Here is a 23,290-nt window from a genome sequence, read left to right on the forward strand (position 1 = left end):
CATATTTTAAAACCCCCCAAAGTAATGCTGGTTCTATTTTCTGAAGAATCTAACCTAAAGCTGGAATGTTTCTTCCTCAGCAATTACCTCTATCAATAACCAAGCAAAAAAATCCATATTAACTCAATTAACTTTAAATTAATTGCCATTAATACAGGACAAATCTGCTTAGCAGAAGATCTCTTTCACTGCATTGCACATATAAATGCATCGAAAAGCAACACAAAACGCACATAAAGCAATGGAAGCTTTCAAACAGGTGATCTCAGCAGACAGCCAGGTTTTAAACAGGCATTATAAAGCTCCAAAAATCCTCCTATTTTGACTGGAGGTTTCCACTTGAAACTTTAATGAGTGGGGGAGTGGACAGAGCACTTTTCAGAGTCGCTACGGGGTTCTCTAAGCACTTGAAGTGATGACATTTGCAACAAGCCCTGTAAAAAGTAAATGTCCACTTAATTGTGACCAAACTCGCTCCGTGTTTAGAAGACTTTCCTCCTGGTTTGCACAAGCCACACAGTTCAAACAGCCCAGTTCTCACCCCTATGTAGCAGAGCATCAAGAATTTCTGCATTAATGGGTCTCAAAACACACAGTTCAGAGTTGTCTCAGAGGGATCCTCTGGACAAACAGCCCTTGGAAGACTGGCAGAGAAACACTAATTTTAGGTGTTTTTTTCCTAACATAACGTTGCATTTTCTTTCCTACCACTTTCTCCACGTGCAGCTCACTTGTGCCTTTATTTAGATGCTGACATACTAATGCTGGCTGGGCCCTGTCTGACAGCCAGGAGCACTGTGATACTGGAGAGTAAATGTCACACAACTGCCCGCGGGCGATGGCTGCTTGACAACACTCCCAATGTCCTGCTGGAAGGAGCATCAGATGGCACCAGGGAAGGGGAATTAGTGTGTTTTAAAGTCACCTGCTTGCTGAGAACTCTACATCATGACTGCAGAGATAAGTTAATTTTACTGCCTTATTAAAGTGCTGGGAATATAGGTCAGCAAAATTACAGTTGAGCTTAAAAAGAAAAAAAAAGAAGGAAAAAAAAGAAATCCCTTCTTGAATCATTCATTTCCCTACCAGTACCCAAATCTAACAGAGCACTGCTTTAACACTGCAAAGACAATGTCCTAACAAAGCATCTCATTTCACTGCTGTACCTGTCAGAGCTGTACTCATTTATAATTTCAAAATTTTGTTCTCTTTGAATTCTTTTCCTGTTAATACCTACACTCACCCTTAGCAAAGATTTTATTCCAGGTCAGAGCACAGCCAGAACATGTTTCGTGTTCAAATAACTACCAGCAGAGCAACTACAGTCACCTAACTGAATTTGGCAGGTATGTAAAAAGAAAAGTAATTCAGGGATCAGTATTTTCACCCATCCAAACTTTTCTTTTTCTAGACTTGCATATAGATAAATTCCATGCATGAACATGTGTGTATTCAGACACACAAATCTATGCATGAGCCATATGAGAAATACCAGGTAAGCAACAAAAAGTAATTCCCAACAGTTCCTAAATCCAAGAAAAACTGGTGAGAGAGGGAAGATGTGCACAGTCACAGTGAGCTCCTGACACTTCTGCTCTGCAGCATGGGCAGGGTTCTTACAGGAGGTTTTATAATGTTGGGCTACGTGAGAAGGAAGGGAAAGAAATAAAAAAAATGGTATCTTGGGGAGTATCCAGGTCTTTAAAGGCTACCAAATATCTCAAACAAGAGGTCTGTGTCAGTAACTCCACACATCAGCACTGCTATTTTCTGGAAAACTCTGCATAATAAAGTATTATAAACAGCAAAGGAGCTAAAAAAAAAAAGAATTTTCAGTTTTAAAAAGCCTAAGCCTTCATCCTCATAAAAAAAAAAAGGCAAAAAAGAGCAGCTTTTTGACCAAAAAAGGTTAAAACTAATTAAATTAAAAGCTTCAGTTTGAAGAACTTCTTTTTTTCCCCTTCCTTTTATTTAGCCTTGAGAAATAATTCAGATGCCAAACAGCATTCCAAGTTTAATCCAGGCAAGATAAACAGAAATACTAAGGCCCATAAAACAGCAGCTGATACCAAGAGCATCATCTCAAACAAGGGCAGTAATGCAGCTCTAGTCAGTGCACTGTTTTCCTGAAGTGACTTGTTTCAAATAAGTTTCACAGTTTCTAACTCTTCCTTTCAACTGGAATACTGGGAAAAATGAGAGGAAAAGGTTTTTGTAACTGTGTCTCACATAGTGGTGATGAGTCACCTTTTGCCTCTATTAAAATAAGTAACTTCAACTTTTAGAGCACTTCAAGCATTTCCAAAATGGTAAAAATTCAGATGAAATCCACATAAAACCCAAACTCTTCTTTTAGTCCCTGTGGAACACGTGCAGTTCAATTCATCTCTGAGTATACAACATCACAGACAGAACATAAAATCCTTTTGTTAACATGCAACACAAAACAGACCTGTTAGACTGCAACATAAGATGAAACAAAGCAAAAGTTATGAAAATTATTAAAAGAAAAAGGGATAAAAATACATACACTTGGTATAGGCATGACCTGCATCTGGTCACCCTGGGGAAAAAGAAAAAAAAAAATCACTGTAAGGGTAATGGCTTTTAAAGGGTAGAACAAAGGTCTGGAGCAGTAAATGTAGCACTCAAACATTTTAAACCAAAAGTTCAAACTATTCAAGAAACCAGGGTAAAAAAAATAAAAACAGGGTCTTGCATTTTAGTTGCTGGAATGATCTGTTAGTACACTGGTATTTATGATTTTTAGGAGACTGGACTGGTAAAACCCATGCTATGATTAATAAGAGATGGCAATTAGAAAGTACCTGTATTTACTGTAACTCTTTCAGCTTTAAGATCTACTAATGGGTATATTTGTCAGTTTTCACTGCAGCAGCAAGAGGCTGAGCCAGACCTTGGTAGCAGGGCAGAAACCCACTCCTTGAACTGAACTTCACTTGAGACAACTGACTCAGAAAAAACAGCATTTTTTGCCCAGGCAATATAAAAACTAACCCAAGAAATCTCACTTTCTTCACCCAGAAAGAGGCAACAGTATCACAGCTCTTCCCATGGTCTCACTTTTTGTTATGTACTTGTGAGAAGGCAAGAAAGTCTTGGCCAGCTTGACTTTTTCTTCCCTTCCTGGGTCCTGATATACAGAGACAAGGACAGGCCCAAAATGGAGAAAGGTTGGTCACAGGGTCACTGACCCAAATACGTAAGGGATTGTGGAAAATGGGGACAAATATTTGCTTTTTGGTAGGCACAGCACAAGAAAAAAAAAGGAAGCTGATCCTTCAAGCATAGATATTACTTAGGTAGGTGATTTAATTCTTGAAAACTTGGACAACAGAGGCTCTGACTTCCAGCAGAGCAATTACTGAAAGAGCTGTTTTCAACATTAGCACGGCCTTTTCCAGCTGAAGGACTCTTGTGCTTACTTGTTTTGATGTCTTACTACAGTGTTGACGCATCTCTGACAGACAGAAGTAATTCAATATTAAAGCCCTCTTTTTTTAGTGCTAAAACATCAGAAATTTTTACTGAAGTTCGACCAAAATCCTGAGAAGCTGAAGAAGCAACTAGAGAGCAGCAACTGCCGCGAACTATCAAAACCTCTGCACTAGTAAAAAGTACCAATGATTTCTAGAAAAACACACACACACATAAACTGGCAAGAATCCAAGTTTCCCTCAGGGCAACAGCAATAAGAAAAGAAAAAGATTATAATTCAGTAAGTTGATGTTCTGTTAGCAGAACTGACTTCCATGGGAATCCAAAATTGAAGCTGCTACAGGAGGTGCATTACTGTTTGCTTTTTTTTTCTCACAGAATTTCTTAAATAATAATAATAATAATAATAATAATAATAAAAAAGCAAGTAAATTTCCTAAGAGGAACCCTAAAAGCACCTCTGCTAACATCAAAAAGGTAAAGATGAGAACAGCAAAAAAGAAGCAGAAAGATAACTGCACGAGTCTGCTGGGAAACTGTGAGTGCTCACCAACAGGCAAATGTTTTTTAAAAACAAGCCTGCTATGGGAAACTTCTTAAAAGTGTCCTGCCTCATTTCCTAATGCCTTGGAACAGGAAGGGGAATAGGTCATACCGGTATCGTTTGAAATACATGACAGATGACTGCATTTGTTGAAGGCTTTCCACGAGCTCCTCACGTTGGGAACAAGGACAAAGCTGTTCCTAGAATGCCAAAATTTCCCTATTGTATCGCTAAAATAACCCAGGAATTGATTTGTCCAACCACTGAAATCAGGGTTGGGTTTTGGGTTTTTTTTCACGGCACACTATATACAGATGAAATGATAAATCCTATCTTTTCCCTTAGCTGTGTAATTTTGGTTTAGAGACACAACATTTCCAGTACCATGTTGTTCATTAATGCTGTCTGTGGTCTTGTGTGGGATCAATGAGCACCAAGTGACAGGCCACATTATTTTGCTTTTTTTTTTTTTTGAGAACAGTCTGTATTCAAAGATAAGGAGCTGTTTCATTTTAGAGAAAAATCTGTTATTTTGATCAGCTTCATCATATCCAGTTCTTTAAGACAAAGTGTATTCTAGACCATGACAGGTTCTTCAAAAACAGTAATACAGTTACTACTGGACTCTTTCATTGACTTTCAATATCAAGCTTTGCCTCTTAATATGGAGGACTTTTTGGGAGGCAAAGAAGGTCAGAACGAGTGAGCAGTGAGAGAGGAACCAAGCACAGCTATGCAGAGGGGGTTTTGTTTTCTAAACAGATATTCCATACCACATGTTGATGTTGGCCAACAGAACCAAACATTAGGAATTTTCTTGTTCAGATCAGCAAAGGTTAAGCAGGAGAAAAAGTACTAGGATTTACGTTAATCTCAGTTATCTTCTTCCACACTGGAGAGTGGCTTCCACATCCATTCAGAAAACGTGTCATTGATGGTCTCCTCCTCAAAGAGAGCTCATGCTGCTCCTCAAGGTCTCCTGCATGAAGGAGATACTACTTTGCCCTCAAGAACGTGCTCCCTACAAGCTGTTTTTCTCATTTTGCTGGACCATATTCACGTGGGATAGAGAAGATCCTTTTCCCTGCACTGTGTTAAAAACAGATTCCTGAAGCAGAGAACAGTGCTGGAGACACGACCATAGGTCATCAAAACAGCTTTCCAGCATCACCTTGGAGATGGTGGTGCAGCAAAAAGCAGTGGGGAGAAGGAGCCCTGACTTTTGTAGTTGTCAGCATGGGTGAGGTGGCAACGCAGCTACAGGGAAAGCAGCAGGGGCAGCTGCTGCCCCCAGAATAAACCTCCTCCTAATTCTGTCTTCTTCCCTGTTGAGTGTGGATCAAGACCTTCTCCTCTAATCCAACAAGTATAAAAAAACCTTCCCTCATTCATGCTTCATCTCGTTAACAAGAGCCATCTGCCTGATTTGGATCTCACTGTGAAACAAAAGCAAGGATGACTCCAGTGGAAGTGGGTTGTGAGTGAAATGGCAAAGTGCCGATAGACTTGTCAGAGCTGCCTCACCCACCACGGCTGAGAGCAGAGGGAACAAAAAGCTATTTTGCATCTAGCTGTTTTCACCTCTCTCTATCTGGATCCCACTCCTTGTAGCCTGAGTGAATGAAATCTGTTATCTGCAAACACCTCAAAACTCAGATAACAGACTTTACCCAGAAGGAAAAAAACTTACATCCAGAAGCACGCCCAGAAAACGCACAAATTGAGTCAAGTTGCCAACAGAAGAATAGGAATTAAGACTTGAATTTATTCAGAAGAAAACAAAAAATAATTCCCCTCTTCCAACGCTCTGGCCTCTAAACAAAAAAATGTGGCTGGAAGGTGTTGGGGAGCTGCCTGCTGCTGAGGAGGCAGGAAAAAATTACCAAGGGTTTCACGAGGTTGAACATTGTGTGCTCCCAGTGACACATCTGGCTCAGCATCCAAGCTGCAGGCAGGCTGATATACCCACTGTCACAGACATTACATCTCCACAATACATCTTCATGCTGTGCTAAATAGCTGCTGCATTTTAAGAAAAACAAATATACCACAGTTTCAGTAAATACAAGTTATTGTTGAAAAAAATGTTGTATTGAAACTTTAGAGACAGAATGGACCATTCATTACCAGTATTAGAGTCACACTTGGACAAGCAGCTGCTCTGTGAGGAGAAGGTTTAAAAGTGAACTCAATACTTTAAAGAAGTTTTTGGGCTTTTTTTTCCCCCTAGCAGAACAGAAGTCAGTGCTGAAAAAAATTGTTTATTCAAAACCATGCTCAATTTGGGGTTTCTTCCAATCCTATGAAGTGACATGACACTTGACATGTCAAGCATCATCAAGTCACATCATGAAGCACTGATTAACCTGAAGCACTGATTAATCTGAAGCACTGATTTCATTTTTTCTAGTACAGCCAAATAATAATAATAATAACAATAATAATAATAATAATAATAATAAAATCACACAATACAATTACTCTGAACAAAATTTCACAACTGTGTTTCCAATTACTTTATAGAATACTCTCCCCTGATTTCCTTCCTTTTGAACAGGTCAGCATTTAAAGAATCAAGATTCCTGATTACAAGGGAGTCAGTTTGTCACATCAGGTTCAAGAATATGCCAGAAGTAACACAGAACAAACACTGAATTCCTGTGAAACCAGCAGTTGTCTTCCCCACTCCTTCCCCTCCTCTGAAGTCTTTATCACCAGTTTTCATGTAACAACTCCACTGAACAGTAAAGACAGAAGGAAAGTACATCCAAGCCATTTTATATGAGTTTCTAGTGGTAACTGTTTATTGAGCAATGTTCTTTGTCCATTTTTGAAGGAAAGGGTCACAACACATGAGCTGACTGGGCCATGGCCAGAGGTGAACTGTGATGTGGTAATTAATTTATAAAACATATAAATGAGATACCAGATATAAGTAAGTGATCATTTGAGCAGCAGTTCAACAGAATTCTAACCTGGGCAATAAGAATAATGCAAAAAAGAGCTTTAATTTAACAGCAGAGGAGTTTAAGCAATGTGTTGTCAACCTTTGGGTTTTTTCCTGAAACTGGTAATTTGGTCATTCCTGGACACTTAATTTCACCAATTTAGAATCCAAAGCCCAGTGTTGCATGTACTTTCCCCCATTACTTATAATCTCTGAATATAGACAAGATGCTCAGTGTAACTCCATCAAATTCAAGCAGCCTGCACAGTTCTAAAACAGCTCTCCTGGCAAAAAGCACCAGCCTGACAGGGTAACAATATTCAAACATACCCAAGTCTTCAATGCTCTTTTTCTTTCTTTAAAGAATTTCTTATTTACACTGTGTTAGTACTCAATAAAAACAGCACATAAAAACACATAAAAGCTTATTAGTCTTTAATACTGCATTTAAAATAGCCATGTCACAGACTTATTTTGCACTGAAGAACCACCTAGAAGTTCAGCTGTACTTGATTTCTTTTACAAAGGTTTGAGTATCTGACTGCCTTTCACTCAATTTAAGAAAAAACACTCTTTAATTAAACTCTCTTCAACATGTTCCTTGAATTTTTTAACTCTCTTAAGTTTTAACCTGGTAATTCTATGAATGCTTCTCTTCCACATACTCCTTGAAGTTTTCTACTCAAGTTTTAATCTGCTAATTCTACAAATGCTGTGATTTGTGTCTTGGTCTTGTGTGCAAGTGTTGCACAGCTCCAAAACTGCTCACTGAGGCAGCAGAGTGGAGATGGAAACTTGTGTGAACACACGAGCCAATCACTCACTCAAGACATAAGATTTATTTAGAAAGTAATTAAGTGTTTTACAAAATACAATCTGGAAACTACCGACTCCAGACCATTTTTACTCATGTTTTCTGTAGCAAAAAATAAACTCTGTTTTATGTTTTTCTTTCTAATGAACTCCCATTCTCTCTCAGCTGTAGTTTTGCCAGTAGTCTCACTTCAGCCTACTTTCCATTCTCCAGCACAGTGGAAAGGGAAATTTTATTAGTTTCCCACTCCTTTTGTTTCTCAGATGAATGTGTGTGCACATGCTACACACCACTCAGCTTTCCCTTCAGCACATCCAGGCTGGATTTCCCTCATTTCAGTCAGAATGTACCTTGGCTAGCAGAGTAAGTCTAAAAATACATGTACAATTCCTCCTCTTGGCAGAATTCTCAGGGCACTTCACCTCTGCATGAGCAGTTTCAGCATGAACTGCTCCAGTTCAGACTTCACCTCCACACGTACTCTCAGTCTCCATCACTTTAATCTGCTTTCACCAAGCAGTTCCTCTGCTCTTTCTCCTGAGCTTTTCAGAATTTAAACATAACCAGCAAAATCCAAGCCAGGATAAAATGGACTGGACAAAGGCGGGTAAGGAATCCACTGCATCAGACATGAAAAATTACATGAAAAGCAGGAGGGTGATTCTGTCATCTCCATTTCTGCTATTATTCCCCACCATGGATACAACTATATGTCCAATTTCAAAGTCCTGGAAAACTGTATGGAAGAGATGGCACTCCTATGTTTGCCATATTGAACTGAAATTCTTCAGTTCATAAGACAAATGCTCTCAGTGTTATCAGAATTAAAAAGAACATATAAAATCATTAGTGTTGTGATTCTATGAATATGGCAAAGCAATGTAATTAATAGAATTCAATCAAAGTAACATTTTGCCGTTACACAAAATGCTTTGAAGTGTTAAAATTTCTATCAGTTCATTTATTAGGTAAACAAAGCTTAATAATATGGAAAAACGGTCAAAAGCTGGTAATTCTGGATTCAGTGTGTATTAAATAGAAGTGAACTGTTTAGGGAAAAAGGTCCAAATAATGGTTCTCCCTCCTGTTGATTTGTTTTTTCTGCCACTAAAACCCCTTTTAAGTGATATTTAAAAGGTTCCACTACGCTCCAGTGGACACATTTTAACCTTCCTGTAATCAGGAAAGGGAACCAAAGCCAGAGACAACTCAGCAGCTGAAATTTTATGATCTACCTTTTTTTAGTGTCTTAAGTCAGGTTTTAAATGTTGTTTGCTTATAAAATTAGTACTGCCAACACTGTCTATGGAAATACTGGTTTTAAACTGCAGTTGAATAGAAAGTATTAGCAATTCACCACCAAAACAGTAATTTTTTCTCTAAATCTTAACAGGTTTCCCTCAGGTTAAGACAAACCCCTGGGAGCAGAGTTAAACCTCGGTTACAAAAGACCCATATGACAGCAAAATAAGATAAAATCCTGACCTTCTGAAGTCCTCCATTCTCCTCCACCAAAGGAGGCAGAGCACTGGTGCTATTGGTAGATGGTGGTTCGACATTGTAGTCACGAAAGCAGCAGAATAAGGTGCTAAAGATACTTCGACTCCTCTGCTTCTTCAAGCTGATATTACATTGGGACACTGGGGAAAAAAACAAACACACAGCAGAAAAATAAATTCATGTATACAGACCTGGTTTTCCAGACCACAACAACTGCATTGAAGATGCATAGTTATTATACTCAGAAGTCTTTAGCAAGATAATCTTACAGAGATTCTCCATCATGCTGAGACCCACTTCCAAATCAACACATTTTTCCCTTGTTAGACTCATATGGTGATGTCAGCCCACTACAATCATACTGAGACACTACACTGGGAGTTTTCCAAGCAATATCCAAAGCAAATAATGCAAATACACACAATAACTTGCTGTTAAATTGTGTCTCTGGACTGAGGAAACAGAATATCTAAACCAAAAGAAACCCACTAAACACCTGCTGATGCCCGGGCATAGTTTCCATCCAAATACAGCATCATGTGTGGAACATTTAAAACTCCTGCAAGGGCCAGGAAAAGCTCTGAGATGTTTCTGGGTTTCCTCTGTTACTGTTTGACAGTACTGTTGGAGGACAAAAAGACACAACACAGAGGCAGTGCTGGGAGCTGCACCACTGGCTGCAGGAACAAGGCCGCAGAGGGTGTTACTAAATAAACAGGAGCCCTGGCCTTGCTTTTCAACTTGTTTACTGGTCCACCAGGATTGAAAAAAAATACTAGCTTGGTAAAAAATTACATACAGCTCACTGAAAGCAAGTGTAGCATTTTTAAAGACTGAAAACTGTAGATAAAAAGCAGTTTGGAGGAAAGAATTGCACGTAGGACATCTGGGGATTCCCCTCGGATTCAAACTCCTGAGAATTAAATCTTGAATGCACATTAAAATAAAATGGAGTAAGACAGAAGAGCTGAAAAAAGTTTTAGAGTATTTTAAGTAATATTTCATTTGATCACCAAATATTTTAAATGATCTGTTGTTATACTTCTAGGTATTACCTACCTAGAAGTATTTGTTTCCTGTGCTGGGTAGAAAACCAAACACTCCTCCATCCCAAAGTTAGAGGGTGAGTGGAATTCTCAGCGAGTCCTACCACACACATCAATATACAATTCCCCATCTTTCCTCCCCTCTCAGATTATTAGGGGACTGCCACATCTACCTGAATGTACAAATATATCAACACAAATAATGCAATTATTAATACATAAAGAAAATTTCAGTGGAAGAAGGAGCTGTGTGTAGAATGGAAATGATCTCCCTGGAAAACCTGAGGGATGGATTCCATCATGCTCTGAAGGTGTGCAGGTTCACAAGTGTGCTCTGACAAGAAAGTCAAATAAAACAGATTCTGAGTGACCTTTCAAGTACTCTCTGAAAAGAGAAACTAAATCTTCTGATTTTGTAGGCCCAGCATAAGTTAGACATCCAGGCTTCCACCTCTAAAAGCACCTGCGAGGTGCCCAACAAGTCCAACAGTGATTTTCTGATCTCCATACAGTCTGTATTTGTGGCCTTCCAGTCTGTAAAGGGGGGCTTACAAAGAAAAGGGAGAGCAACTTTTTACACAGACAGAGAGCGATAGGACAAGGGGGAACCATTTTAAATTGAAAGAGGAGAGATTTAGATTAGATATTAGGAAGAAATTCTTCCCTGTGAGGGTGGGGAGGCCCTGGTACAGGTTGCCCAGAGAAGCTGTGGTTGCCCCATCCCTGGAATTGTCCAAGGCCAGGTTGGACAGGGCTTGGAGCAACCTGGGCTAATGGAAGGTGTCCCTGCCCATGGCAGAGGGATCGGAACTGGATTGTCTTTAATATCCCTTCCAACCCAAACTATTTTACAATTCTGCAGTAAGCAATGCTCAGGTTCAGTTACTCACTGCTCTTAAGAGGAAAGTGTACCAGTATCAAAAACTAAAAGTCTATAAAAACTCACACCATTTAAAAAGTGCTCAGATAAGAGAATAAAGTCAGAACTGTGCACAGATTTGTGAATGTCCATGAGCTTAAGGAAGGTGTTTCATTACTTTAAAAGGCATTTGTAAACTGAAACCAGTCTAACACTGCTTATCAATACTCCAGTCAAACAGAAAACACACACACAACTCTGGCCACTGCTGGTTACAAGTTACAGTAAAAGACTCATTCTCAGATTGTCACATTCTGTTTGCAGCAACATGAGTTCAGAAATCCCCAAAGGATGCCTGGGCAGCTGGGAAGGACTTTTTTAAAACAGCAAGAAAACTGGTATTGCAAGCACAAGCAAGTTTGCTGCAATATAATCCAGGCAAGGAGAACTCCTTTCCGACATTAAAAATTGAAATATGCTGAAATTAGAACGGGAAGGACAATGCTGTGTGTCCTGTTCCCACAGAAACCTTCCTCATAATTTTTATATTGTTTCCAGCCTCTATTTAAGAATATGAGGGCAAATAATGCCATTTGAATGCAGGTATGAATCAAGCAGCATGTTTAAACTTTTAACTTGCAGTAGATCAATGGGAACACCACCACCAGAACTAAATTGTATCTCCTCTACTTACCACAGAAAGAGGCAGTAAACAGCAAACTGTCTAAATAAACATTCAAAAATCTCAGACAAGAGAAATACTGATTGGTCCAAACCTTCTAAGAACAGTTGGATCAAATCATACATTCGAAATCTGGCCACTCCCTTTCACTTACTGAAATATTTGTTCTAGGAAAAATAATCCTTCATGTTGGTTTTAGTCTTGACAATTTTGCCATTCATAACACAGTGGTGTTTTAAATAGGTCTTTCCACTAATTCAGATGTTATTTTAAAGGGATATTCTTTAAAAATAATGTATTATAGAGGCTTTACTGTGATTTAATAAATGATAATTCTGGATGCAGTAAGGAACTGAAGATCTCAAGTGGACTTATGTGCCATGCTGTATTAACACAAACAGGTATTATCAGAAGTAGAAAAAACTCGCACCATATTTCATTTTTAGCAACTATGACAGTTGTTGTGCATCATGGAAAATATTTTCCCCTTCCTTAGTTACAGTGAACCACCTGCAATCCCTGTGTTGTTTGCTGGATTTGCTTTTCTTAAAGCAGCGACAGCGCAAATATAAGAACGACAAAGGTGAAAAGAAGCATTAATATTGAATCACTACCATAAATATGGGCATTCTGGATGCCAGTAAATTTTAAAAAGGCAAAACCGCAGAGGACAAAACCTGTCATTCCTTAAAAGCTTATAGATAAGACCAGGTAGTAAATGACACTGGAAGGATAAACTGAATTAGCTAAACTCCAAGTGTGAGTGGTATCCAGCACATGGAATTTAGGGGACATTTTCTCCCTTCCCCCCTGTCCATCTTTTGGAAGCTGCAACTTCAATTTCTGGAGCAGTTCTCAACAAATTCCACTTTCATGGCTTTGTCCCATCACATTTTGAACCAACGCTGACTTTTAGTGCCCAAAGCATCCCATGGCAGGAAGGTCCACGGCTCTGCCAAGAGTCAAGTTGCTTCATAACTCTGACCCTCCTTGTTTCTACAGTCTCTAATTCAAATTTTTGAGCAGGAGGAACTAGAACATACACAATATCCAGGATGAAAGGAGAGCACCATGAATTTATACACCCACACAACACTTTGTTCTCTTACTTTCCTAATCTTTCCTAATATCTTATTTGAGTTTTACAACAAGTGAGCGTTGGGATAATGTCATTTTTCAGATCTGATTATAACACCAAAATCTCTTCATTAGTAGATATTTCAGGCATTACTGCAAACGTAAATCAAGAATTCTTATCTCTTCCCATGCAGAAAACGTCACATGTATCTACACTTAATTCCATCTGCTATTTTAAAGGCCAGTCATTCAGAATCAAGCTGCCTTCCTACAACTCTTCACAGTTAGGTTTTAGGTGTATATACAGGCGCACATACATGCACACATATCTATAAAAATGCACAAACACTCAAGCCTTTCCCTTATAAATTTTGTCACCTTATTTCCTTTTCCATGTGGTTTAAGGCCACACTGAAGAGCAGACTGCACAGATCCCTGTGTAACTGCTTCCCCAGGGATCTCATGGAGGTCTGCAAGAGCCTTCAGTGGAGCACTCTGTCAAATTATCTGAATTTGGAAAAGGTTACCTGTAGCCAGAGTCAGAAAAAAGAGCACAGCTCTTCCTGTTCAAAAGGGAAGTCCCTCTGGTACAGATTTCTCCTAATTTAGAAGTATAGGGTCTCACCTATAATTTCCAGATGCCATTTCTAAGGACAAGACTCATTGATCATAACCCATGTGCTACCCAAGCACTGTTTGTGGGTATGTTAATTCCTGAATTGCCTGGAATCTTCTGGAATTCAAAGCTGGTCCACAGAACTGTGCTTATCAAGGTCTTCTGGTAAGTCCTAATAAAGCCACTAAGACTGGGGAGGGGCTCAAGGAAAGATAAAGGTAAGTTCTAAAATAAACTACTGTACCATGTAAGCTTAGATGGAAGTATGGAACCATACTGGGTGGCTGGACAAAGAGAACAGGAAGAAAACCACCCCACAACAAAGCCCAAATGTTACAGGCAAATGTTATAATACAAATTAACACCAGAAGTCACCTACAGCATCTCCTCCAACCTCCCTCCACACAGACCATCCTTGGGAGGCACAAGGGTTGTGCTGCTCCTCTCCCACCAGGACAGTTCCAGCAGCAGCACAAGCCACACAGTAAAGGAAAAGATTTTTCCCTCATGCACTGAATTCTAAAAAAGTTTAGTTCAGGGCTTCTCCCATCACATTTTGCTGTAGGGGTGTGAAATTACAGACCCGGGTTGTTGCGCAGCCTCGTACAACCAACCCCTCGCTGCTGCAGGAAGCCATCACGGGATAACTGGAAGGCTCCAGCCCATCCCTCTGCAGCCATGAGTGAGCTAATTACCGCTGGGTTTTTCCTAATTAAATGAATGCAATATCCAGTTCTCCCAAATAATATAAGCCGGGTAATGAAGAGATTTTCCGCTTACAGATGAACTCGCTAAATGCAATAAACCGAACATCTGGGTCGGACGAGCTCTCTGCTAAGAAGTTTGTTTATAACACAGGATGGAAAGACCCCAGTCAGAATCAAGTGATATTAAACAAAGCCTTTCTTCAAAGGAAGCAGTTTTGAAATCTATACATGATTAGAAATCCCTAATTTCTCAAACTTCTTAAGAGGTCGTATCTGATCTCGTTACAGAAGTAAAATTTTATATCCTACGCGCCTCAAGACAGAAACAGTTAAATAGCAAACCATTAACTTGCTTATACAGCTCTTCTTTTTGTGATGTATTGGCCAGGATAAAAATTGTTTTACAATACTTTGTGCCAAATGTGCATGTGATGCCCGTGTAACTTTGGGTTTAAATGCCACCTGTGGTTTATTATTGAAAGGTTCAATCTCCCTCGTAAACTTTGCAGAAAATACACAGACGACAGCCCTGTCACATACCTGAAACAACCACCCACAACTGGTTTAACCTGCAAACATGTACAGCCCAGGCAAATTGCTCTGCTTAAATTCAGCATGATATATCCCAGAATTATCTTAATTTCAACTGAAGCTGGCAACCTTTTTCCCCTCCAACAGAATAATTAAATAAATGTAAGGTTTTGGTTTTTCCACTGAAATTATTACTTTGAAGGGAGGGATCTCAGACTACTTTAGTGAAATAAAAATCTTTCCAAACCATTTAACTCTCCCTCTCCACCAACCACTTTCACACGCACTGCATTAGTAGTTTGCTCTGGATGGAGCTGATCACAGTTACAGGCAAGAAAAAAAGTTTAAATATGTAAGACAGGTAAGGATACGGGGGAAAAATAAGCAAGTAACTTGCTTTTATCTCTGAGATAATTTCTTTAGGTCACTGCACTTGAATCTCAAAAAATGTCAATATGATTTATTTTAGGGAATTTTAGGAAAAATGGAACATTACCCTCATTAACCCATGACATGATGTTTTGGAAAACAAGCTCAGAAACTGCATCTTTGCGCTAAGATGAGATTGTTACACACAAAGAGCTTATCCCACTCAAACTGAAGTTACCTAGTGGGTATCAGAACACTACAGTTTGCTTTCCATACCTCCAAAAGTCCTATAAAAACACGATTTCACACAGTACCTAGGACAAAAGGACAAAACTCATCAGGATGGATGTTAACTCAAGACAGCTAAAGATGTGCAAAATAAAAAGCACTTCTGCCTAAACAAACAACGCTTCGAAAACATTTCTGTTGCAGTAGCCTAAAGCTAAAAAAACCTTCTTTTGCCCTATGTAAATTATTTATTACAGTCCTCAAATATGGGTGGATTAAATACCTACCACTGGTTATTGGATGCTCATATTTTAAGGATCAAAAGCAGTGAAACTCTAAAGTCACTTTTTTAAGACACGACTGGGAACTCAGCACTGCTGTCTCTGTTCAGACTGTGAGGCTTCATGAATCGTAGCCAGTAAATGTTAAAACCAGCAACTGTACACAGAAGCCTCTTAACTGACAAGGAGGGATAAGAAACCATGAAAAGGCTCAAAACAGCACAAAAACCTGACAGATCTGAAGGCAAATTCCAAAACCTTAAAGCTGTTGCTACACTTCAGTCTGCACACTGCGGTTTGGTTGGACACATATATATATGATGGTGTAACCTTCACGTGTGTCAGCTTCTCATATAAGCCATGATTTAAACACCTCTTGCAGTATTCCAAAAGTCAGGAGGGTTGCTTCTGGGAAAGACCATGTTAAGAGAAATGCATCTGTCAGAGCCCAACTCTTGCATTTATTCAGCCCGAGTACTGAAGGCAGATCTGCTGCTTCAGGGGCATCCACATTTCTTAATGAACCTGGGAAGTTAAATACTGTTTTAACAACCCAATTAACCTGCTGAACCATGTTCTGAGTGAAATACCTTCAAGTTCAAATTAAGCAGTGCAGATTTTCCCCACCTCCTGTCCTGCTCAAGTGCCTGACAAGCTGACAGGGCTGCACTGAGACCACTTCCAATTTGGAGGAGCAGCACACGTAGATCTGTATCTCCAAAGGACTCATAAGCAGGTCTCCCGTGATCCAGGAAGGAACTAATTAACACACAGCACTTTCATTTTTGTGCCTGTATTGCCTACCACTGGGACAGAAGATGGATGAGAATACAAAGGAGAAGCTGGGAGATGTCCACCTCCAGTAACTCCTCCAAGCAACACGAGCTGGGGAGCTGCTGTGCCTTTGCCTTCTACATAAACAGTTGGACAGTGTTTAAAGGGGAGCTGAATGTGCCCATCCAGCCTTGCTTTCTCCTTGGAGTTAGAGAAGAATCCAAGCTGTGTTCAGTACCTGTCCTGCCCTCACATCCATCCACCTGGTCCATCCCACGGGAGAGCATCCAGGGTGGATGTGCCCTGGTCTTCAAGGCTGACTCGTGCACACTCACTGCCTTTTTACAGAGGGCTAAGAAGCTGCTGAACACCCTAAAAAAGGTGCTGCAAGGATAGATAACGTTTTTTAATGTGTACATATGCACACATATATGCAGTTCACGGTCAAATCTTTTCCTACTATTTGCTTTTTTTGGAAGAAGAGCCACAGCACTGGGTTCCAGAGAAGCCTATGGATATTAATCCTCAAAATATACATCTGCTTAAAAAAAAAAAATAAGGAAATTAAAAACAAAAAGTAAATAAAATAACTAGCCATGCCCCACCCTTCCACCAGCAGACCATCAGTCTGAAACATGTACATAGGACCAGGACTACTGTGGGGAAAAAAAAAAGGTAAAAAAAAATATAAGAAATAACTCCCCTCATCTCCCTTTCACACTACACACAAGGCCAGGTCACAGCACTGGAGTTTGGTGCTCGCTGGCAGAAGTGATCAGACTCCAAGCTTTTTTCCCCCCCCTTTGCTGAACCAAAATATTCTGCTTCTGTAGTGGAACTCATGCAGTGCAAAAGCGATGCTTCGAACCAGTTTAAGAGCAAAATAAAATACAACAAACAACGAAAAAGTAGCTCCAGTGCCACAAGATTACCACGGTTTGCAATGGGGTGGTAAACCAGGCTAACTGAAGTATGCAGGCAATGCTATGGAGATGTATTGTGATACAAAATAAACATAACTTCTTGCAGTGACATTATGGAGCCATCTCCCTTGTCCCTACAGTGCTTCAGGAAGCTTAATGTTTTTGCCTCAGTCCGCATCTACAAATATTATAGAAGCAACATCCACGGACCGATACATTTACAGCAGTAGCACAACATTAAGACCCACTTTAAAAATTATATTTTCTGTAAAAAAAAACAAAAAACCTGAAGAGCTTGCAGCATTTCTTGGTTGTTTGAGCAAAAGGCTGAGCTGCTGGATCTGGAGATTTTCCCAGCGCCGGGGTTTGGAGCGGCAGTTGAACAGGAAATACTGCGCAGTCTGTGCATGCATTACATTCCTGTCCCGCCCCGAGCAGCCGCCAACAAACAAACCTTTCTTCTAGTAAAAGAGGGGGGGGGGGGAAATAGACTGCACAAAGTTCACCAGCAGATGTGGCCCGTGAATCCAACCCGGCCTTTTCTGCTGATAAAAAGAATTCGATGTATTTGCAATGTTGGTGTAACGTCACGGTTTGGTGAAGCTGGATCAGCAAAGACCTGCAAGTCTAAAGCTGCAAAATCCGCAGTGCTGAGGTTCCATGGGGTGCTGTAAACATGGTAGAGGGTTTGCTTGAAGAAAATTTTGCCAAATATTAGTAGCAGCTCACGATCAACCTGTAGGAGTCAATTAGAACTGATTTCTGCACTGTAGAAAACACCTATTTTTAAACAAGGAGGTTGCCTTATTTCTGTTTTACTCAGCACCTGAAGTTTTGTCTTCAACCACAAAGCAACACACAGCAACCAGATCAGATGTTTGCCTATCCCAACTATTTCGAATTTCTCCAAGTCTGGCCTCTTTAAAAAATAAATTCTGGAAGATATTTAATAATAATTTGTTAAATACTCGGGAGGGAAGGCGAAGGAGAAACAAACAAATGGAAACAGGAGCAGCACACGGGGTCAAAATGGCCGGATCTCCGCGTTTGTTAGTCACGGCTGATCCCCTCAGGCAGCGGGAGAGGATCCCAGTCGGAATGGCAAGGAAGCAAATGTAAACAAGTGTGTGTTTACAGAGCAGAAATATGTACAGTATCCGCTCGGCTCTGCCTCGGGTTGTGCTGACGTGGGACACGGTGGGAAAGGCAGAAAAGAACAACTTGCTCAACCCCGAGCAGCCCCAACACAGGAAAGGCAACAGGCGGCACCTGGAGCCATCACACAGCCCGAGCACTCGGATGTTTGTCCCCTCACACTCACTAATTTAATTCAAAGCTGGGTTAATAAGAACAACATAAAAAAAAAAAAAAGCCTTTGAACCAATGCTGATCGAACAAAAGAGAGTGATAAAGCTAAAGAAAAGCCTTTTGGGAGAGTGTGTTTTCTTATCGCCCACAGTACGAATGGACAGACAGACGGACACACACAGGGGCTCTGCAGCCCAAGGCTGCATTTTCTTCAAGAAGTTATGCCATGAAATCAGTATGAAGTCACTGAAAAAGCTGTAAAAGCCCCTTTTTCAGTGCTCCACATACACCACACAGTGTGTAAAACACCAAGCTCCTCACCTGCCGACAGTTTTTACCCAATCTGTTAATTCTTCAAGACAAAGAGAGATCCAAACCTGAAGAATATTGCTGGACACCAGACCTATAATCAGCTCATTTCCTTATCAAGTTTGTTCAGTTTAATAATCACATGTCTATAAGGGTTTTAATAGGGTTTTCTTTCCTCCCAATGGTCAAATTCACAACCAGAAACTGTGAAATTAAGCTGAGCTTTTTCCAGCCTCCTGCCACACAAAGGTTGACTCAAACATAGGTGACAGTTTTAGTTCTCTTTCTTTTTTTGACTTGAAAAGTATAAGACAAGTGGTTCACCAAACCCAAAGGTAGAAGAAATTCCTCTCACCTCTTCCCCTCCACCACCAAAAACCACCACACCTCCAATTAAAGCCTTAGCAAAGCCTTGATCATCTGAGGAGAATAAGCTTAATTTAATTTTCCTAAATATAGCCCTAAGATGTTCCCATAGAGACAGCAACATTCTCTACGGTACTTTCTGCAGCAAATACTTCAGTAAGGCATCAAACCCAAAGAATTAGTCTATTTTTGCAAGCCTTCTCCTCTCTTTCCTAGGAACAGCTCTTCTCTAACAAATTCACGTTGCAAAAATGTGTTAAAGGGTGCTCCTTTGCAAGTTTTGTTTCTCCATTTCGCCTCATGAATTTTTCATTCACTCCCTGGGGATATTTTGGGACAGGTTACAGTTCTAATTCCTGCCAGGGAAATCACTCATCTAAAGTTTGCTCCCCAAAAGAACACATCCCTAATAGCAAAAAACAAACTAGGACACCTTTTTCTCTGCAGCTCCTTTGATGCCTATTTCCAATCCCCACTTATTTCTCCAAACCCATTGCTGTTTTGTGGATATTCACTGCAGATCCCAAAAACTTCACCCTGTGTGAAAGTACCCATGTAAAACAACGGTGTTTCTGCCAACATGTTTTACAGAACCAAAGCCATCTAAATCATAAAATTTCTGGAAAAGATTTTGTCTTAATGGAGTATAGAACGTGCATGACTAACTATGAAACAGGTACCTTCTTTCTTTGGAAGAAAAATAGAGGTGGTTTAACTTTAAAAAGACATTGACTTTAACAGAGTTTTAGTTATTTGGTATGATTACTGTTTTTCTCCATTCCTCCCTGCCCCTCCCCAAGTTTCTCTACATTATGAAACCCAGAGACAAAGGAACAAAGAGGAATCCCACTCATTTGGAAGAGGAAACTTTATCTGAATCACTGTATTATCTATGCTTCAGTCATTATTATAATTTAAAAGTACCAGCTGTTAGTAACAACTAAAACGCTCTTAAAATCCATTTACAGGCACCATATGCAGCAAGTATCACTTAACAGGTTACTTGAAACCGGAGCAAAATAAAAACATCAGATTTTGATTATAAACTTATTTGTTGCATCTTTGGTTGCAGGGATTTCTCAAGGAGGAGTCCAGGTTACACTGGAGTATCTGCTGGGACAGAATCTGATTTGGAAAAATTGTTGCCAAAATAATTTCTTCTCCAGTTTTAGCTTCCATGGAGTAGATTTTACCCAATCTTAAGACTACCCTTCATAAATTCCTTTTTTTTTTTTTAATACTTGCAATATTTATGGACATGTAACACAAGTGCCTATTGCAGAGAGAAAAAAAATGTAATTTTGTTTGCTGCTTTCTTTCTTCAAGCTGTTGCATCCGCCCTCACCAGTTAAATTGATCAAAATTCTCTCCAGCTTAAGTTTTCGGTAAAACCTACATATATTCTGTAACTATTTTAAATCTGAAGTAATTACAGTATCAACCACTGCGGGTTTTCAGTTCAATGGAAGTGTCACCTGCAGAACAGAAGCTCTGCCAGGTATCTCTGACAAAAATTTGAAGCTGTAACAGAGCATCTATTGTTACACACTAAGTAAAGAAGTGAGGAAAAAACCCCACAGAAGCACATTGTAAAGTCTCATTAATAATTTGCTAAAATATCTCACTGGTGCTGCATGAGCCCTCTCTCTCCTTGGCTTTTAAACTCCAGGGTTTTTTTAATATTAACTGTATTTTCAACTGATCCCAAGAAATAAGTTGGAAAATATTCAATCCAAGCTCTTCTGACCTTGTACTTTGGACTCTAAGATAATTTTACCCATTCAGCATTCCCAGACCATTGAAAGCAGCACATTCCCACCTGGAAATATGATATTTAGAAAGCTAAAACTAGATTAGGAATGAAACAAAAGATACAGGAAACTGCAAGCTTTGTATGATAAAGTGACTACAGTTTTGACAAAAAAAAAAAAAAGGGCATCGAAAACTTGATGAACTTCCAGCAATTCCTTTCTAGAACAAAGACACAGTTTATTGCCCGTTGAGAAATTCAGCTAATAAGAAAGATTAATTTATTTTATTTTATTAACAGGAGAGGATTTTTTAAAAAAGCATTTTAGTGCCTTAAACAAGTACTTAGATGCCTCAACCAAGCTGACAATTCAGCTGCAGGTTGGAACAGCTGCAGACACGTTTAATTGCTTCTCCAAATACCCAGGACGTCAAGTACTTTTGACCTATTTGAAATATCCTAAACTTTGTACTAAAGGAATGCACAGGATTTAATGCCCATGCTCTAACTTCTAACAGTCCTGTAGTGCTGAAAGCAACCCACCTGCTGTTTTACAGAGAAGTCATGGGAAAGCCTGAGTGCTGTATGGTAACTAATAATTACGTTAAATAACCAGTGTCTTCAGCTCTACGAGTTTGGAAAAGTTAAAAATAAACTGTTTCCTTAATTGCATAAGGAAAAAAAAACCCAACAAAAACAGTACAGTAACTTTTTGTTGTTTACTGGAGCAAAAATGATATTTGTAATTATGTGGATACGTTCTGTAACTCCCACTCCTGTTATTCCCACACAAAGGCCATGCATTGACCTTACCAAAGGTAGTCTAAAAAAAAAGTAAAAATAGCACCTGAGGCCATCAACAACATTAAAACTCTTCCTCAGCTTACTTCTTTGGAATGTGCCTTTGTGTTAATTTTATGGGAGAACCCAGGCACGAGGCAACAGAAATCATTCTAATTTTGCATCTTATCCAAGCCCCAGCCTCTCTCAGCAAACATACCTACCAAAGCTGTTTATGTAGAATATTTCAGATCAGCTGGTCACTGCCCAAAAAAACCCCCAAAACAACCAACAACAATGACAACAAAACCCCAATAAAGCTCTTTTCCTTCAGCACTGATGCAGTGGCAGGGGTGAGCAGTGTATTTAGTGTGCAGTGATGCAATACTATTCCCCCCACTGTTTTGCATCCTTCTCCTCCTTGGGATAAAAGAGCCAGACTTCCACCATTTACATTAAATAGATTGTGGAATCACAGAATGGCTTGGGTTGGAAGACACCTTAAGGATCATCCAGTTCCAACCCCCCTGCCATGGGCAGGGACACCTTCCACTAAACCAGGTTGCTCCAAGCCCCGTCCAACGTGGCCTTGAACACTTCCAGGGATGGGGCATGAGATCTTACAGTGCCTGTTGTTCTCAGAACTAAAGAAAGCCAGCTCTTGCAGAGCACTTACTCTTCATCTCTTCGGGAGGTAGGAGCCTTCTCTTATTACCAGCACTTCTAACAGCAGAGGTCCCAGAGTTCTGCTCATGGGAGAGAAGCAGCTGATGAGCTCACGGAGGAGCCCAGACCACAGGATGGATCCAGTACATTTACTGCACTTACACTTAGATGGGAAATCCCAGGCATAAGGACCCACAAATGCGAACTCACATTAAGTCTGTACCTACCCAAGCACTTAAAAAGCCATCTTGAGGATGTGCCCCTTCTCCTCTCGTCACAAATAACAAGCTCTCAGCTTCCAGAGCCTGCAGGACTCAGCACTGCTCCTCTTCAGCCACTTCACGCCCCCTGTGCTGCTGTCACCCACTCAGTCTTTGCCCCTCTCCAGTTCAGGTGGTTGCACTGACTCTGCCAGCAGCAGGTGTTCACACAACCACCCCCTGGTAACCCAAACTGAAGGGCAGAGGGGCACAGCAACAACAATTTCTAACTGAAAACCCTCCCGTGTGCCCCCGGGACCCCCAGCTGCGTGCAGCAAACCTGCACTGAGCAAAGCGGTGCCTGACACGGTCACACCTGCACAGCTGGGTGTGTTGTTTACCCTGATAACTTTAAAAACCCCTTTTTGGCCCGAATAATAAGTATTATGCCCTGTACTATACGGCACAAGCGATTTTAAAGGCTTTTGGCTGAGCGCTATCAGTTTGGGCAGAGCCTCTCCCGGCCCATTTGGCTCCTTCTGCCCAGCCCCAGC

The 23,290-nt window shown here is 40.2% G+C and overlaps 1 protein-coding gene across 4 annotated transcripts in view; it reads right to left on the reverse strand.

Annotated features, from left to right (window-relative positions):
- CTDSPL (CTD small phosphatase like) overlaps positions 1–23,290 on the reverse strand; it is a 58,785-nt gene that overhangs the window by 30,725 nt on the left and 4,770 nt on the right. For 3 of the 4 annotated variants that reach the window (XM_027660650.1, XM_027660649.1, XM_027660651.1), the window contains exons 2-3: positions 9,250–9,404; positions 2,531–2,563 (exon numbers count right to left, since the gene is read on the reverse strand). In XM_027660650.1, the coding sequence (XP_027516451.1) occupies positions 2,531–2,563; positions 9,250–9,404 (188 nt within the window). The remainder of the gene's footprint in view (positions 1–2,530; positions 2,564–9,249; positions 9,405–23,290) is intronic. The other variant, XM_027660652.1, reaches the window with a different exon arrangement.

This window comes from Corapipo altera, unplaced genomic scaffold (genome assembly GCF_003945725.1).
Source record: "Corapipo altera isolate COAL_440 unplaced genomic scaffold, ASM394572v1 126, whole genome shotgun sequence".
NCBI classification, from domain to species: Eukaryota; Metazoa; Chordata; class Aves; order Passeriformes; family Pipridae; genus Corapipo; species Corapipo altera.